This window comes from Hyperolius riggenbachi, chromosome 2 (assembly GCF_040937935.1).
Source record: "Hyperolius riggenbachi isolate aHypRig1 chromosome 2, aHypRig1.pri, whole genome shotgun sequence".
In the NCBI taxonomy this organism is placed as follows: domain Eukaryota; kingdom Metazoa; phylum Chordata; class Amphibia; order Anura; family Hyperoliidae; genus Hyperolius; species Hyperolius riggenbachi.
In genome coordinates, this window is record NC_090647.1 from 222779916 (window position 1) to 222798771 (window position 18856).

The 18856-nt window shown below is 43.2% G+C and overlaps 1 protein-coding gene across 5 annotated transcripts in view; it reads right to left on the reverse strand.

Annotated features, from left to right (window-relative positions):
• Positions 1 to 11363: 11363 nt before the first annotated feature.
• The window catches only part of RASA3 (RAS p21 protein activator 3), a 233265-nt gene continuing 225772 nt past the window's right edge, over positions 11364 to 18856 (reverse strand). For all 5 annotated transcript variants that reach the window (XM_068268219.1, XM_068268221.1, XM_068268223.1 and 2 more), the window contains one exon: positions 11364 to 17044. In XM_068268219.1, coding sequence (XP_068124320.1) covers positions 16969 to 17044 — 76 coding nt within the window. In that variant the 3' untranslated portion in view covers positions 11364 to 16968. The remainder of the gene's footprint in view (positions 17045 to 18856) is intronic.

The following is an 18856-nucleotide window of genomic DNA, read 5'->3' on the forward strand; positions in this document are numbered from 1 at the left end:
CTCCCTCCTGAACCTGCATTTGGTTGCTTGGTTTTGTTTGCAATGGCCATGAGTCTTTGGTATTCTCAATCACACTGCAGTTCAGAGTAGCCCAGGATGTGGTCATGAATCCACCTATGGCTTACTGCAGTCAGACAGCTGTGGATTTCTTACATGCATGTGGTTGCATAATCTGGCATGCATTGGTAATGAGGATCCCTTCCATTCCCACACAGTTTACAGCTTTCAATCAGTGTAGCACAGGATTGCATGATTACCATTCAGCTGTGTGGGAATGTGCAGGTCTGTTCCCATTGGCTGATGCTCATATAAAAGCCTGCCTGTCATTCCAGACCTCACCCAACATAGCGTACAGCTTACCTGAGTTGTTGCTGGGTCCATGCTGTGATAGTTGTATTTTGTACTGCCTTGCTTTGCCTGCCTGGACGTTCACTGCACCCGCGGGGGTCAGTGAAGGCTTACCTTCCTGTTAGTGGGAGACTGCCTTCACCACGTTGGTGACTGGTGGTTATCCTGCTTACTTGTTCCTGTGGACGTGACTATAGCAGCGGTTGCTATTAGTTACACTCCTATGTGTTTGTCTTATCTGTATCAGTGTTGATGTTTACTATTGCTAGGCAAACCTGTCTGTTCCTGCTAATCCTGTGAACTTAACTGTAGGCTGCGGTTGCTATTAGTTATTGTAAAGGATTGCGGAGATGCCACCGCACAGTCTGGCGGCGGGGCGGCTGTCTCCGTGTTCAGACCGGCGGTTTCTGCACAGCAGCATGCGTCTGGTTTGTCTGAGCCTTCTAGTGCACACAGATGGAGAGCTGCACGTGCGCGCTGGGAGGCAGGACCTTTATGCCAGGAGGAGAGGGATCAGCTGATCAGGTTGGTCAGCTGATCCCAGTGCAGACTGTCATTGGCTGAGTAGCGCTGCACTATATATAGATCTCGCTGGTCAGTCTCAGGTTGTCTGCCGTTGCGAATACATACGTGTGAGCACTCAGACCATAGTCAGATCCCACAGTGTGTTAGAACCAGGTGGACCTGGGAATTCACACTTAAGCTCAACACACACACCATACAATCTTGGTTGTACAGATCTACCAAATCTATGTAGTATAAGGGCCAACACATTGAAAATACCTTGATTAATTGATTGGATAAGCTCTTATACTACATGAAAGTGGTAAGATTGAACAACCAAGATTGTATGGTGTGTGTTGAGCCTTAGCCAGATTACGCTTGTGTTATACTTTAGACCAGTTCCAGGGTGTTGTGACCACGGACCTCACACCCAAGCTTAGGAATACTGTGTCATTGCTGTGTTATACTTTAGACTAGTTCCTGGGTGTTGAGACCACGGACCTCACACTCTAGACTAGGCCTCTGCCTTATCTGTTATGACCAATTGCTCTCTAGACCTCTCTTCTGCTTTCTGATTCGGTACCTCTGCATATCTGCCTACCTGTTGCCAAACCCTGCCTGTACCTGGTTACCGAATCAGCCTTCTGTCTCTGTACCTTATCTGCTCGTGTGTTGCCGACCTGGCCTGGCTGACCCTTCTGGCTGTCACTCATACCTTGAGCGTTCAGTCTGTCTGTAGTACCTGTGACACTACCCAGCCAAATGTCAGGTAAATGCAAAGACCTCCTGTTCCTCAGGTGGTCCATGCTCATTGTTATCTGTATCTCCCGCCCCACGGGAGACAGCCTACTGTTGCACCAAAACACACTTTATCAGGTGTCCAGAGGTTAGTCATACTTGTATTATTGGTGATTCTGCAGATCATCAATAATCAGATATATATCTGTATTGTTGGTGATACTGCAGATCACCAATAATCAGATTCTCTCTGTGTGCTGACACCAATCGTTACAGTTACGTTCTTATTTGTTTGTCTTGTCCAAGTCAGTGTGGGTGCTTGCTATCACTGGGGCAGCGATTAGATTGGCAAACATTCTGTCTGTCTCTCTATTATCTGTCTTGTTACTCAGTCAGAAGCTCAGGACTGCGGTAGTCCTGAACAACCATTGTTTATTTGTGGAGGTTATCAGAAGCCCAGAGCTGCGGTTGCTCTGGGCAGTCTTGCTCCCTTATCCATAACTCCTGTAGTGGTCTGTGTAGCCTCTTCCATATCACCCAGCTACATAGTCTTGTTTGTTCTGGTGGTACTCTGGCTTTCTTGGCCTCAGCTGCTATACCTTGCACCTCCAAGGCCTGGGTGTAACTGAAGTCGGGCAGGTGTTGTTTCCTCACCTCCTGTTCAAGCGGGGACGTGCCACATAGGGTGAAGAAGGTGGTGATAGATTGAGGCATAGCAGCTGAAAAAAAAAAAAAGCAGGAGATCTGCCAGGCATTACAACAGCCGTCTTATTTTTACATATAAAACAATTTGACAATGGTCAGAGGCAGGGGCGTAGCAATAGGGGTTGCAGAGGTAGCGACCGCATCGGGGCCCTTGGGCCAGAGGGGCCCCATGGGGCCCTCCCTCAAACACAGTATTAGCTCTCTATTGGTCCTGTGCTCATAATAATCACTTCTAAAGATACTTTGAATAGTGGTAATCATTAACAAACTGCTCCCCATTCCCTTCTTGCACCTCTGACACTGTAGTTGCCCTTGGCAGGTTTTGGAGCACCGTATGAATTGTTATGTAAAGAGTGCTTGGGGGGCCCCATAGCTCCTTAGCTACGCCACTGGTCAGAGGTGGATATTTTTAACTTTTATTCACTCCAAACTTTGATTTTTTATTTTTTTTTTTAGTGTGTGCATCTTATTACTAAATGATAAAAGATCCTCTGAAGGTCACCCACAATAAAAAGTTGTACACATTTTAAAGGACAACTGTAACAAGAGGGATATGGTGGCTGCCATATTTATTTTTAAGCAATACCAGTTGCCTGGCTAACCTGCTGATCCTCTACCTCTAATATTTGTAGCCATAGACCCCTGAACAAGCATGCATATCAGGCATTTGACATTATCATCAGATCAACCAGATTATCTGCATGCCTGTTTCTGGTGTGATTCAGACACTTCTGCAGCTAAATAGACCAGCACGGTGCCAGGCAACTGCTATTTTTTAAAAGGAAATTATGGCATCTTCCATATACATCTTGTTACAGTTGTCCTTTAATGCCTAGGGCTTGATTCACAAAGTGGTGATAACCAAGTTATCACGCCTAAAAGACTTTAGGCGTGATAACCTTTGCACCGCTGAGTTAGCCCTGCTTTCTGCTGGTGCTCGCGCGCAAAGTCCCGCACGCAATTTCACACGCAGCGCCCATAGTGTTTAATGCGCGTGCTGCGCAACTGCGCACGCGGGAATTCCGTGCGAGTTTCTTCTTATCACGCCTAAACTGAGTTTAGGCGTGATAAAGGGCTTTTCACTGGCGTGCAAACAGTTTGCACCGCTTTGTGAATCAGGCCCCTAGACTGTGTAACTTATTTTAATGCATCTTACTGGTGGCTTCAGTGTAATGCACTGAGCATTACTTCCTAAAAACCATCAGCCATTAGAGTCATTCTACTATCTAGCCATGTCGCCACCATTGCTTCCAGCTGTTCTTCCAGGCTTAGAAACACTGATATTGGTTCCATGGTGTCCAGAGGTAGTAAAAAAATAGCATCCCAAGAAGTAAATGGAATAGTCAAAGTCTTTTGTGAAACACATAATAGAGAAATACTGCTGCAAGACCTATTGTAAAGTAGCTTTATAAAGTGGTCCTGAGGTACACTGATGTAAGTGTGTATTAGATGCAGGCTGCAGGGCCTATAGAGAAAACCCCTCAGCAATGTACATTCCACATTGCAGTGCTAGCATCACAAAAACAAACATTTCAAATCAAACTGCAAAGACTCACTTGTTTATAGTTAATAAAACATTTGTCTTTTTAATAAACAAGTAAAAACACAATGCAGTATCTACATCAAAGGGGATCTATATTATAAATACATATTTTAGTTGTATTTTCTTGAGGCAGACAAGACCTTCTCAGCCAGGTTTACATTCATCTCCCCCAAAATCATGTGATAGAAACAGCTGCAGCCACCATACACACTGAATGCATAAAGATGTACATGGCCATCTAGATTCTGGCTCACCTACACAACACAGCCATCAATGTCAGTGCATAAGGATAAATATACTCACAGTACAGCATCCTTTAACCCATTCCTCTGCAGCCCTGCTTCCTATGAAGGTTCATACACCCGCTCAACAAAAGTCTTTTAAATGCACGATTATCAAACAACTTAAAGAAGTTGGATGATTTTTGTCAAGTAAAGACATCCAAACAAGTTGTTATAACTGAAAAGAGGCGTCCAACGACTGATAAGATGCAGCTCAAGTCAATCCAACTGTTGGATTGACTTGACAAACAACTCAGAGAAGTGGTGTCCAACATGGCAATGTGTAAAGAAGTCTGCTACGACTTTTCAACTACTTCCATTACTAACTAGAAGATATTAGTTGTTCACCCATTGAGTAATGATATGTTAATTTGTAGTTGTTGGTCATCTTGTGTGTATAATAGTAGTTTGTATGCCAAGATATATCTTTCCAACTTTATTAATCGTAGCTGTTTGTAAAGTTGTTTATAGTAAAAGACTTGAGCATGTGTATGTGGCTTAATAGGCTCTGGTATCTGCCAACAGGAGTTATCTACCCAGAATGGGGGTCTAACAGTATTTATCAGCTACAGCTCTGTGTTTATAAGCACTCTGGCTATTCCTTTTCAGCTGCAGCACCACTTTGTGTTCAACCTCTCCAGTAGGATGAATAGGAAATCATATCCATTGAAGCTAGGGAGGAAGGGGAGCTGGGCAGGAGTAATTAAATGGATGATGAAACACTTGTGTTTCACTCTGCTGCTCCGCATAATGCAGTTTTTGAGATCTGACCAACTCTGTTCTCACATTAGGTTCAGAAAGCTAAGTACACAAATGGGAAATACTGTAGGCCTACATTAACCTACGCTAAATATCTGCAGAGCCAACAACCATTCCACTTCTAGAAAGGGACCAATCTCTAACCTGACTCCTGGCCTGGAACCCACTAAAAAGCAGAAAGTGTCATCGCTAACGATTTGTGATAACGTTTTGCAAGCAATTTTGGGAGCGATTTCCCTGCTCCTATACAATTTATTAGAATTGGAACGCTCCAAAATGCTGCATGTCTGGGGTTTGCGATTTGCTTAGTTGCAATCGCTGTAGTTGAATCTGTCCCATCCATTTACATTGGTAGAGCGTTTAGAGAAATCGATAGCGATTGAAAGCGCTCCCTAAAAGCTAAAAAAAAGTCTCTAGTGGGTTCCAGGCCTTAGGTGGGTCTGCACTGGCTGCTTGCTTGTTCCAGATGTGATTATGTTCAAGCTAAAAGATGGGACTGCTGCAATAGAACATTTTCTGATAAAGCCATATAAACAAATCTAAACATACTGAATATAAAGTGAGTGATAACAGATTTATACATTTGATTTTCCACATTCAGGAGTGCTTAAAGTTTTTCTTTTGAATAGCAAAATACTAAACTGTATACTAATTCTAGCATAAGCTGCTTTGCTCTATACAATGGACAGATGCCTGCCATCAATGAAACAAGTGCGGCTAACTATGCTTTTACAGGCTTTGAAGCTTCATGTACAATGGAAAATATGGAGACCACTCTATATGTAACTCACAATGATCACACCGCACCATTGTCTGATGCATATCGCCCTGCAGCTGAGTGTGCCGATAGGGTAATATGCATAGCTCCGCCCCTACTCAGTGACATGCTCCCTGCTGGACAGGAAATACGCCACTGAAGTTTCATTGCTCTGCTCCTGCATGCCGCTACTGCGATCAAGCATTTCCACTTACTGTCGCCACAGACATGCATTGGTGCAGTAGGCACGGATCATGCGGCAATGCACTGCAGAATTTGCGGCAGCCTTGCATCAATTTCACTACTTCTATCGCCATAGTGTGCAAGTCCCCAACTCTAATTGCCCTTGTAGCAAGCTGAGGTGGGAAAGCGTATCGCAGTGAGATGCATTAAGTGTGAAAGCAGCCTAAAAGGTGATGTTGGCGAATTAACATACAATTCAAGGGGATGATGGTGAGAACATGAGAAGTTATCCTGCGTTTCTGGGACTAATGGAAAACACACAGGCTACTGGCAGATCACAAGACTTGAAATGTAGCTAACATTTTGGCTGAACAATGTAGTAACAAGAATATGGATAACCAGCCCGTAGTAACACGCTCAGCAAGTATGCCAGTACTATTTTATAAAAGGATTTTCCCAGAGGAATATGGAGATGGCATAGCACAGAACCAGACTTTTAGCTATTATAGTGGCGAATGTTGTGTGACATCTGAGGAAGGGCATATTGCATGACTAATTATCCAGTACAGAAGCTCAAAGCCAGGGCCTGCAGTGTGCAGTCTCCAATATTTTTTTTTTTTCACCACACCGATGTAGTGCAGAAAAGAGGTTTCTGCAGAGAGAGCAGTTAATCATACCATCCATGAATAAGTCTTCTAGCTTTGTTTCTGGAAATCATAAACACCTGTTGCTGTCAGATACAGATTTCTATAAAAGCTACAGCCAAGGTCTAGTGGAATGATGCCCATAGAAGATTGTAACAGCTGCAAGAGGTTTAGGAATGCAGCACATAAAAGTGGGTGCTCCTTTTTAGTATATAAGAGGGAAGCTAATGCCCATGGGCCTCTCACAGTCTGGAGAGAGGCTGCATTACACATATCGGGGTGGCTGTACAAAGAAGAGGGTATGATATAGAAGAACTGTTCTTCTGCACACAGATTGTATATCTGTTGCCCAAGTAAGAGGAAGGCTGTTGTAGAAAGGAAAGGGCGCTTGCTATATGGGACACAGGGAAGCTGCTGTCTATAGGGGAGCCGTGCTGCCCATAATTATTCATACCCCCTGACAAATTTTGACTTAGTTACTTTTATTCAACCAGTAAGTCATTTTTTGAGTTGAAGGCTTCTCCTTTTTACGCCAAATGAAGGAAACATTGTGCCCAAACAATTTAATTTTTGTTTCATCTGACCATAACACAGAAGACCACAAGTTGTCTTCTTTGTCCAGATGAGCATTTGCAAAGGCCAAGTTAGCTTTTGTGTGCCTTATTTGGAGAAGTGGAGTCCTCCTTGGTCTGCATCCATGGAACCCAGCAGTGTCTGTTGGATTGTCTGCCTTGAGACATTTCCATCAGCAGAGCCCAGATTCATCAGGATGGCCTTGGTGGTGATCCTTGGATTCTTTTTACCTCTCTCACTATCCTCCTGGCTAGCACAGGTGTCACTTTTAGCTTCCAATCGCGTCCTTTGAGATTTTCCACAGCGCGGAACATCTTGTATTTTTTAATAATACTTTGCACTGTAGCCACTGGAACTTGAAAACATTTAGAAATCGCCTTGTAGCCCTTTCCTGATTTGTGAGCAGCCACCGGTCCTCACTGAGTTTTGTCTTAGCCATGACTGTCCACAAACCAGCTGCAGAGAGCTGCTGTTTTTCACCTATTGAGTTGATTAAAACAGCTGTTCCCAATGAATCAAGGTAATAAGGATGCATTAGAACAGCTTGGACTATTTGGAATGGTATAGAACGATTTTCCCGCAGACTGTGGCGGTTTTTGAAGGGTAAGAATAATTTTGGACTGGACACTTATTGCTCAAATGTAAATAAAAGCTGAAAAATGTTTATTTTTCCACAATAATGCCTCTTGTACACCGTCTTATCTTTTGGGAGACACCTATGTCATTTCCCATCAAAACACAAAACATTACTTGCCGGTTGAACAGAAGTAACTAAGTCAAAATGTACCAGTGGTATGAATAATTATGGGCTGCAATCTAGGAGAGGGGAGATGTTCTACATCTGAGAGGGTCATATGAAAGGACAAAAGCCATATATAGGAGAAGGTGTATGCTGTACATGGGAAAAGGGAATGGCCGTATATAGGAGAGGGAGTATGCTGTACATGGGACTGGGGAACTGCTGTAGAGAGGGCATGCTGTACAATGGAGAGGGGAATGTAATATACATAGAGGTAGCTGGGTGGCGGAAGACAGTGGCACTAAATCCAGCCCTGGCTGCAGTCCATCACTTTTTTTTAGCTGGTTGTTATAATAATTAGAGGTAGTCAATGAGATGCAAATAATTCTGTCTTGAATGCAAATTGTATGACAGCTTGTACCTGGGCAAATCAAAATAGTATGCAAGTTCATTTGATTGGCCAAGTTGCAACCTCCATACAATTTGCATGCACACAGGAATTAGTTGCATCTCACTGACCATCTCTAAATATAATAAGTATACTGTATAATATGGAGTGAATGAAGGAGAGATAGAGGTCTAAAATCATCTGCAGTACAATAGAAATGTGTTCATTCTACACATCAGCCCACTGTACCAGCAGTAGCCAGGGATTGTCAATGAGAATATAGCTTTATATAGGATTATGCAAATTTATACAGCTTAAAGTAATTGTTGGGCATAAAATCAAAAATCAATTCTTTATTTTTATCTGGTAAACAAGTAATACGGATGCTAACCAGGCAATCCAAAAGTTAAAATCACTATTACTTTTCTTGTTTATAAATGATCATTCCCTAGTTTACCTGACTCTTATTTGGTACGTTGCCGCACAAAGGAAGTTGCAGGGCATGCTGGGTTGTCTTTTTTTGCTTCTTTATTTCCCCTCAGACTTAACTAATGTACAGAAGCAAAAAAGGACAACCCAGCATGCCCTGCAACTTCAATTTTGTGGCAACGTACCAAATAAGAGTCAGGTAAACTAGGGAATGATCATTTATAAAGAAGAAAAGTAATAAAGATTTTAACTTTTGGATTGCCTGGTTACCATACTTATTACTTGTTTACCAGATAAAAATAAAGAATTGATTTTATGCCCGACAGTTACACTTTAAAGTGTACCAGAGACAAGGGTTGCTAAAAGTTTTATACATACCTGGAGCTTCCTCAAGCCCCCTTCATGCAGATCACTCCCTCGCCGCGGTCTAAAGCCTTATGGATCATCCGGTATCAGCCCCATTCTCCACAGGCAGTCGGGCATACTACACATGCGTGGCTGCACGTGCCTGTGCAGTATTGCTGTGCAGATGCAGAATGCTCCCAGCCACAGGAGCGAAATAGGAGAATGCGCTTGGCTGAACTACGCCGACTGGCTGGAGAGAATGGGGCTGATACCGGACAATCCAGGAGGCTTTAGACCGCAGAGTGGGCTGCAGGAAGCCCCAGGTATGTATAAACCTTAGAAACCCTCGTCTCTGGTACACTTTTTGAAAGCAGAACAAATCCCATCAGGATTGGTCCATTTTTAAGCTGCATAAATTTGAGTACAAAACATGCAAGATCCTTGGAATTATTTGCATCTCACGGAACATATATACCTATGGGACCACTATGGCAGTCACCTTTACATAGTAAAGGTTATAGCTCCCTTACCTCCCTTTCATATATGATTGAAATGTAATGTCACCCATCTTGACAGTACCTGGCTGAGCCCCAAACAGAACACGCAATGTGTAAAACTATACAAATCTCTGATATCTGTTCATGAATTACATATATATATACACTACAGCAATGTAAAAAACTGACCAATCAAAGAACCTTTTTATATTGTAGCTGGCTTTATTTTGTTTTCTTCAACCAATCCCTTAGTCTGGGATTGTATATTAATCCCTAATACTGACATAATAAAACAAAGAGGGTGAATAGCTGGTTAAACATAACAGAAGGGACAGCGTTTATACTTTAGTTCTTAGGCCATAAATAATTGTTCTCTTGCTACACTACCTACATTATTAACTGCATCAGTTACATTGTTAAAAGGACATTTCACCAAAACTCCTACCTTCAAATGCAACATATAGTACATACATTCTCTAGACTTTTACTGCCAAATTCTTCTAGCAAAATACAGAGAACACACATTCTAGTTATATAGTCACGTGAACAGTCAGAAATAAAATTAATGAATGGAAAACTGGAGTGAAAACTGGCAAAGCACTACAAAAATAAATGTAATAACACTATAAGTGAACAAAATGTATGTTTTGAAGGACATTTTAAGATTATGATTGCACAGGTCTTCAACCTCAAAAACAGACAGTTTTGAGTGACAGCTGTCCTCTCCAGCCAACCTTTTCCGAGGGAACCACAAATCCCAGCTGATTATCCACTAGTCATGAAGTGCAAAACCTCCTGCTGCTCTTCCCCTCCCCCATAGGACAGCACATCTGATCATTCATGTCTGTATACAGTCATCAACTATGTACACACCTCACACTCAGGCAGTAGAAAAAGATAATTTGTGATTGTTTTGTGTGAAAAGTAGAGTGAGTACAGGGGTTCCCTTCAGTGACTGGCCACGTGGCACACATCCTGCTTGTCCTCCTCCATCCCCTCTCCAGAGAACAGAAGCACATAGTGGAGCAGTGTGCCTGTTCTACACTGTGACCTGAAACAATCAATGATGATTTCAAGTCGCAGTTATCCTGCTCCTCACAGCAGCCAGGCATAGAGCAAAGCTGAGAACGCTTGAGTCTCTGCCATTCAACTCAGGATTCTCTGCAAGGTGTGGAGGAGTTAAAGCGGATCCGAGATGAAAAACTAACTGTAACAAGTAACTTGTCTATATATCTTATCTAAAGTTTAGATAGTTTACACAGCATATCTAGCTGCAAAGTTTAAGATTATTTATTCCTGTGATACAATGGGGGCAGCCATGTTCTTTTTGTCACAGGCTAAGGGCTGGAGATGCTACCAGCTTTCTTCTGTGTAAATTCAGTCCCCTCTCCTCCTCCCCTCTGCCTTTGAAATCAATGGCTAGTAATACCTCCCCCTACTCCTGCCCAGACTGAGCTTATAAGCTCTTGCTTTGTCTGAAAAGGCCTTGGCACTCTGAAAAGCTGTGGACGAGGCTTGTTTAGTTTATAGGGAATTAGAGTATTACAACAAAAACAAGAAAGTATTTGGCTTGAGAAAAGCCCTATAAACTATAGGAAAGTTTACCTCGGATCCACTTTAATGTGCAAGTTTTACTTTCCCCTGTCATTGAGAGAACCAGCACTTTACATGAAACATGGCCTAAGGGTGAATATGGAGGCTCCCATCTTTACTACCTTTTAAAAATGCCATCTGCCTGGTTAGCACTCTTTTGGCCCTAGTGACTTCTGAATTACACACCAGGAACAAGCATGCAGCTGATGGAGTCAGAACACCTGATTTGGGATAGTGCCCTGGTAAGAATGCTAGGTACACTCTGAGATTTTATGGCAGATTTACTGTCAGATTGATTATTTCCAACATATCCAATCTGATTTCCGGTCGAGTACTGATAGAAGTGAATGAAACCAATCAGAAATCAATCGAAAATCAGATCGGACATGTTGGAAATAATCGATCAGACAGTAAATCTGCCAGAAAATCTCAGTGTGTACCTAGCATAAGAGGACAAACACAACAGCCAGGCAGGGCATTTTATATGGAAGTAATCAGCTGCATCTTTTATGTTCCTTTCACTCCAGGCTTCCTCTACTTTTCAGCTGCTGGTGTGATGGTGTAAGCTGCCCTATGGCTACAGGGATTACACCCAGTATCGGACTGGGAGATGGAAAAGCTGAGGAAATCCACCTGCTGGCCAAGCAGCAGAGACCCTGTGTTATCCCACCTAATAGAAACCTATAACAAGTCTTCACTGCGAGCAGCAACACCGAATTACTGCTGCTTGGCCCGCAAGTGGATTCCCTCAGTGTTTGCACCTCCCAGTCCAACACTGGGTGTAATCCCTGTAGCCATGAGGCAGCTTTAGATAATGAGGCATTATCCATGTACTATCCAAGATGGCGCCGGGATAGGACACCACGGCCACAGGGCTCCGGCTGTAATTGCTTTTTTCTCCTCTCCTTGGGTTCCCCCCTGGCCATGTTGCACCGTAGGGGCATCTTCCAGTTCCCCCGCTCCATCGGGTGGTGAACGATGCGCCCGCTCCCCAGGCTCCGGCTCCCCAGCGCTCGCTCGAAGGTCCAGCTTGCCAAGTGGGAGATCCCAGCTGAGTCGCCCCACGTGATGCATCTGACGCTGGCTCCGGACTCCACACCAACTGTGTCGCCCTCGAGGCTCGGCTCTCCAGGACCCTCGACATGGACAAGTCCATCGGCACCCCTTTACTACACGCACGGGAGAGCTGCCGACCCCGAAGCTCAGCGTCCACGTGGTCCACCAGCACTGCAGGAGCTCCAATCCTCCGCAGCCCGGGATCGATAAGGCCGCAGGATCCCCCTCCACCACGTGGGTCGCTGCGTCAGTGCTGCCTAGAAGTCCAGGACGCCAGCCCAGAGCATGTGGGTCACTCCACATGCACAGGAGGCCTGACCATCGCTGCTCCTCAAGCCACCATAGAAATGCAGCCTCTTCACCAACAAGACTAGAGGGCCTGACGCTGCCGCCCCACAGATGAGGAGAAGCTGCCGCTCCTCCAGATGGAGCTGCCTGCTGCGCCAGTGTCCCTGCTCATTTCAGCCTAGCCACCACTGCTCGGGACACCACTGCTGCTATTGCCCGCAAAGACAGGGAGCCACCTCAAGCACACACAGGTCTGTCTCAACCCTAGGTGCAGGCTGCAGCTAAAGGACTCCTGCCAATGTTGCTGCTGCTGCCCAGGTAAGCCGAGGGAGCCAGACCACCATCTTGTCCCCTAGTAAAACCAGGCCTTCCACTGCTGAACTCGCTGGGTGCTCCCTTGCTGCAGGACTCAGCTCCACTAATCTGCCCAACTGCATGGGTCTGTGCGGCCACCTTCTCCACATGGGTCAGCCAACTGCTCCAGCATCTCGTGCTTGCACAGCAAGGTCCTTCCACACTTAGGTCGGCGCAGCCGTGGACCCATCTCAGCCACAAGCCATTCATCAGGGACACTACTAACCAGGTTATGCTGCAATCCCAAGGAGTCTCACTCTCACTGCTCTATCTCGATCTCTTCCTTAGTTCCCTCTCCTCTCTCTCTCCTTCCCAGGACAGACTGGGGGGCATCTGATTCAAAGTATCGCTGCAGAAGCGTTTTGAGTGCCTAGACGGCAGCGGATTTTCCCCCAGTCCTTTCCCCTGGGCCCATCTTTTTCTACAGACTCTTCTGCCTATGCCTTACACTCTATAATCTATCCCTATATAAGCTTTGTACCTACTGTAGTTATTTACTTTATGTTGCGGCTGACACTGTATGTGTCTACTGTAATATTTAATGTATCTACTGTATGCTCAATGTGCTTACTGTACCATCACCGACCCTGTTTGTGCCAAAACCAATTCCGGGTACAACCCTGTTGTACTTGGCGAAAATAAATTCTGATTCTGATTCCATGTCAATCAGACCCCACTGGGAATATCCAATCAGCTGCATGGTGTACTGTAACCTGTTTCCTTCATGACTACTGCTATGATATCTGTAGGCTAACTCTGCACAGACATAAAAGGTAAGTGCAATATGCAAATGAATGCTGTCACATACAGAGCAATGCTGGTGGAATTCCCTTTAACAAAAGGGCCATAATCACCAACTTTCCACTTCTGACTGTTCTTCCAAAGCAGCATAAAGTTAAAAACTGTTCCAGCCTGCCCTTCAGCAGTATAATCTTGCATCACATAAGACCACCCCTGTGAACAATCAATCATCTTTGCTTGCCTGTGTTTCAGACATATTGGATGCATGCCAGAGTACAGCATAAGGGAAGTGCCAACTTTCATATGTATTCTACTCAGTTACAAAACACGGATAAAAACAGCTCAGCTGCTTCATGCACTGCCTGCAGGATTTCACCCACCGCCTTGGCAAAGCATGCAGGGAGTGAAAACTCTTTTTGTTAAACTGTTATCTCTAATATGACGTTTTTAGCAGTGAAAGTAACATCTCCTGTCTTGTTGCAGAGCGACGTGATGAACTTTAAACTGATAGCACCATGTAGTTAGTATATAAAAGCCTGAGATCAATACTGCTTACATCCCTGATGATCCACCAAGACAAATATATCTACCAGTTTGAAAGGAACCAGAATTTGCACAGATGGATCTGGGCAGGCAAGTTACTGGTTAGTGGATCAGTAGTTTCTGAATACGCTCAGCTCATTCAAATGTCTTGTCCCATGCATGCAATTTCTGTTGAACTGGAATTTTAATATTCATGTTCTTTATTATTACTGACCATGAAGCTATTTTCTCCATTCCTCTGCTATCACACCTCCAACAGTTAATGACATTGGTAAGTACAGCTCTTTCCTCTACTTCAGGTGTGGGTAGTCTAAAAGGAAGCAAGTGCAATGACAAGCTAAATGGCAAAGGGTAGATCCTGGAACAACTAATATGTTCTAAGCATAAAAGCAATGACATATGGGCCACTTGTAGGAAAGAGGCAGCAGCTACAAATATTTACCAGCATATTGTTCAGAGCAGCTGCTAATGTCACACTGGCAGCTACTTGTAACTGCACAGTCAACTGTATCTAGCTACAGAACTGCTGGTGAGACATTAGGGCCCATTCTCACTATGGCGATTCCCACTATCACCGAGCGCTAGCGCTTTTTAAAGCCCTAGTGCTATTCTAACCCCATGGCAGTGATCTCACGGTCGCGATTGGCACCAATCGCGGGCGACGAGCACCAATCGTAAAACCTGCAGCATTCTGCCTTGATGCTGGAGCGAACGCGGTACAATGCTTAAGGCACTGATTGCGATCGCTCAGAATTGCAGAAGTGCACAGTGATTTTACCGTGCTAGTCGCAGTAAAATAATTTGTGCAAAACCGTAGCACTAAGTGTGAATGTGCCCTTACATTAAAATACAGAATTCTCAGCTACCATATGCATGTTTCAGCCAGCAATGAAAACAAGATTTAGGAGTAGAGAGAGGTTTTTATGCTTTTCCCTTAATTTTATGAAGTCTGGCCAAAGATGTAGAAAATATTGTCATAATTATACTATAATAAGCCTTTCAATGTGATTGTTGATACAGATCGCATGAAATACAAGAAGCTCAATGACTATGATATAATGGCCCCCACCCATATGGAAATGGGGCACAAGACAGCTCTTTTTCACATGGCAGGCTGTCGTATGGCTGAGAGTACATAACGTGTATCAGTGCTAAATAACTGGAGGTCTGGGTTGGTAGAGACAGGTCCCATTATGTTGTGGTTGGCACTCAGTATAGGTGGTTGTTTTCAAGTATGCCATTCAAGTTCTTATACAAGCCAGGTCATAAACTATAGAGCAGCAACTAAAAACCTAATAACCAATCGCAATCAAAACATGAAAAACGAATAAAATTCATTTTTGTGTGAAATTGTAAAACACTAACAATGCAAATGAACAGAAATACTTTCCACATAAGAGGTCACCCTAGCTGGCTTGTGGAGTAGTTAGTGGTACAATGACATCACTTGCCTCTCCTGCAATGGTCAGATGCACTGCACACTGCAAGCAATGTCTCCACTATGTCAGCCAATGACAAGTTCTCCTGTAACCAAGTCCCATCTGCTTGGATGAACATAATTTGCCTTTTTTTTAATAAAGCTAACTATAAATATAATTTATCTCTGCCTGTGCTATAACTGACCTCTGTTACTGATGAGTCTATTAAGAATATTAATTAGATCCTCCCTTTTTTGGAAGAATATGTGATATATCTGCAGCTATTTCCACTTGCCATCAAACTATGAAAATAGGGGAACAGGTATACAAAATCCAATAAGGGATTGGAGAGTTTTTAAAAATCCTATATAGGAGTGAACTGGCTGTGGCAGTAAGCACATTGCAGTCATTTGGGTATAAGAGCTGCATAAGCATATTAATACCTTTATTACCATAACATCTATAGTAAAAGAGGAGCATAAAAGCTCTTTGGCACAGAGGATGTCACTGAAAATACAAATCTCTTATATAATTTAACACCCTACATTATCCAGTGGCTATAAATGGTTTCTTTTGGCAAGAAATGGCTTGAACAATCCACCCTGTGCTGCAGCCTCCTTTGAAAATAATGTGAGTGGCTTGCTAACACAAGGAGATTTGCAAGTGAATACAATAAAACACATTTATCTTTCTTTCAACAGTTCCAGTAATTTCTAAGATGAATATCAAACATGGTGGCATTTGTGACCTTTAGGTACTTGGAAATAGTATGGGGTAGTTATCCAAAGAGCCACACATAAACCTCTTGTGATCCAGTGCATACAAGGTACTTATAATCCTACTGGCATACTGCTTAATAATGCTGTGGATATGAAAGTCATACAACTAAAAAGCAGGGTGGTGAATTAGAACATTAAAACGCCATTCTAAGCTGTGACTTATCAAAGCACTTTTGTTACTAGACGTGATAAAAACAGGTATGCTTCAATTTCTGAGTATGCTGTCAAAAGGAAATACATTTCTTCAACAGCATTGCCTTGCATGAATCCTCCTGGATTGACAGGCCACATGAGAATTCATGATGAGATCCCAATCTTTATATATGTCCAGTATTTGCAGTGCAGCCCTGAGTCAGAACCAGGCAGGCAAAACTGTACTTCAGCACCTCCTTGTGGCAGAAAACTACCTGACAAGCTTCAAGGTTTACTGTACAGTTCCAGGAATGTGTATTTTATATCACAGAGGGAAGCAAAAGGGAACATTAGGGATTCAGTTCATTGAACTGATCATGGGGAATTAGGATATGGGAATACGCTATATAAAAAAACAACAACATAGTTCTTTCATCTGTTTCAGATGAGTAAAGTGCATTCCAACTCTGTAACAGTCCTTAAAAGCCCCACGAATACTCGGCATATCCTGCTGTGCGAGTTCTACATGGTGCTCTGGCCCAGCACTAAATCTCGTGAGGACATCACTCTCCTATTCTGAGTAGGGAGAGGCAATTCCTTTTGTAATCCTTCAAGTGCAACCTATGGCAAGTCAAATGGAATGTGTGGACACTTCAGACTGCTGCCTGATGTAGGTCTGGAAACTTTTATCTCCTATAGGGTGTTCTCTGAAAGATTAAAAAAGAAAAGTCAGGCTATTGTTAATTTCAGAATATGGTAATGATGTGTGAAGGATTTGCAAATACATAAAATCGTAGACTTCTCAATTGTATTATCTTGGTAACTTGCTTTGAGTGTATCCTAGAGACCTTACAAACAGAAGCTGAGCATTAAACATTGGAATAAATATGGGGGAAACATCTGCCAAGCCAGAACTTTATACAGTCGTACATGCAGGGGATTAATGTGACCATCTTGGACCCCCTGTTTTGTATAGAATTTCCGTCCCTCCCCTCAGATACAGCAGAGAAGTATGGCAGTAAAGCTTCATACTGTACCCAATACCGATGGGGGAAAGGCCTTCTTCACTTCCTCTTTAGTGTAGCTGCCATGCAGCCAATCGCCTAGTGATTCTGTGGGAGCTGCTAAAGGTTTGGCTGCATGGTGGCTACACTGAAGAGAAAGTGAGAATAAGTGAAGAGGACCTGTTCACTGCCAAAACAAGGTACAGTATGAAGCTTTGCTGCAGCTGCTCTGCTCCCCAGGACTAGGCCCCTTAACCCCTGGGCCCGACTGTGAGGGGGGGTATTGTTATACCCCTGTGTACACATAGTGTGACAGACCACCTCAAACCTGAACTAAAGAGAATATGGAGGCTGACATCTTTATTTATATGAGAAAAAAATGCCTGCGGTTTCAGTACGTCAAGCCACACTTGGAACAAACATACACTCTGAGTCAAAATGGAATCATCCCCTGATCTTCATAGTTATCCTGGTTAACTGCCTGGATGTACTGAGGACATGGGATCACCAAAACAGCCAAGTAGCATTTTTAAATGGCTGTCTCCATGCTACTCACTTCAAGTTTCCATTAATAAATTAAGGGCTTATCGTGAACACTATTTCTTTTGAGGACTACAGTATATCCTGTTCCCATCATTGTCATGATCACAGATGAGTCATTATTTTGTGAAGTATTTCTCCTTTTTCCGTAAAATCTTTCAGTCAATTTCCCCATGGTAAAAGCTCACTACTGTGGAAACTGGGCTGTGGCATTTACAGTAGGGGTGATCAACTGATTATACAGCTTATTTTACATCTGAAAGCTGAAAAGCTTTTTTCAAAGATGTGCAATAACAGCAGCATTTCTCCAGCTATAGTCTACATCTTTACAAACCGCTTTTAGCTATAAAATAAATTATATAATCAGCTAATGTCACCCCTACTGCTAATGGCGCAGTCCTGCTTCCACAGTATATAGAGCATTACTATAGTGAAAACAAAAGAAAGATTTTATAGAGCAAATCAGCCTTTATGATTGGGAGAATGAATAGGATATAGTGCTAACAGATAACATTTTGTTTTTGTGATAGATGTCCTTTAAAATCTGATACCAGCAGCTGAGCCAAGAGAAAACGTATTACAGCTGTTTCCAATCTAGCCTCGGGGAATTTGTGCATCACAAAATCAAGTGATCTGATGGAGAAAATTCTGTCAGAAGCACATATGGGTGTTTCTTGGAATCTAGTTGCAATGGGTTACAAGCTTTCTGATTTTATCACAGTTACAATTTTTAGCATTCATGGCCCACCAACTGACTTGGGCTAGGTTTGCTCTTGAGGAGAAAATGTGAGGGTACTTTTGGTCACCACACACATTCCTATACAAAAACAAATTGTGCTTTCCACAGTAATTAATATAAAATATAGTATAAACATGTGCGGTGTGACATGTAACACGAACGGTCATAAACCATGCTTAGATTTACACTGGGCGTGCTGCAGTTTGCATAACACAATGTGGGAAATTGCACGTAGT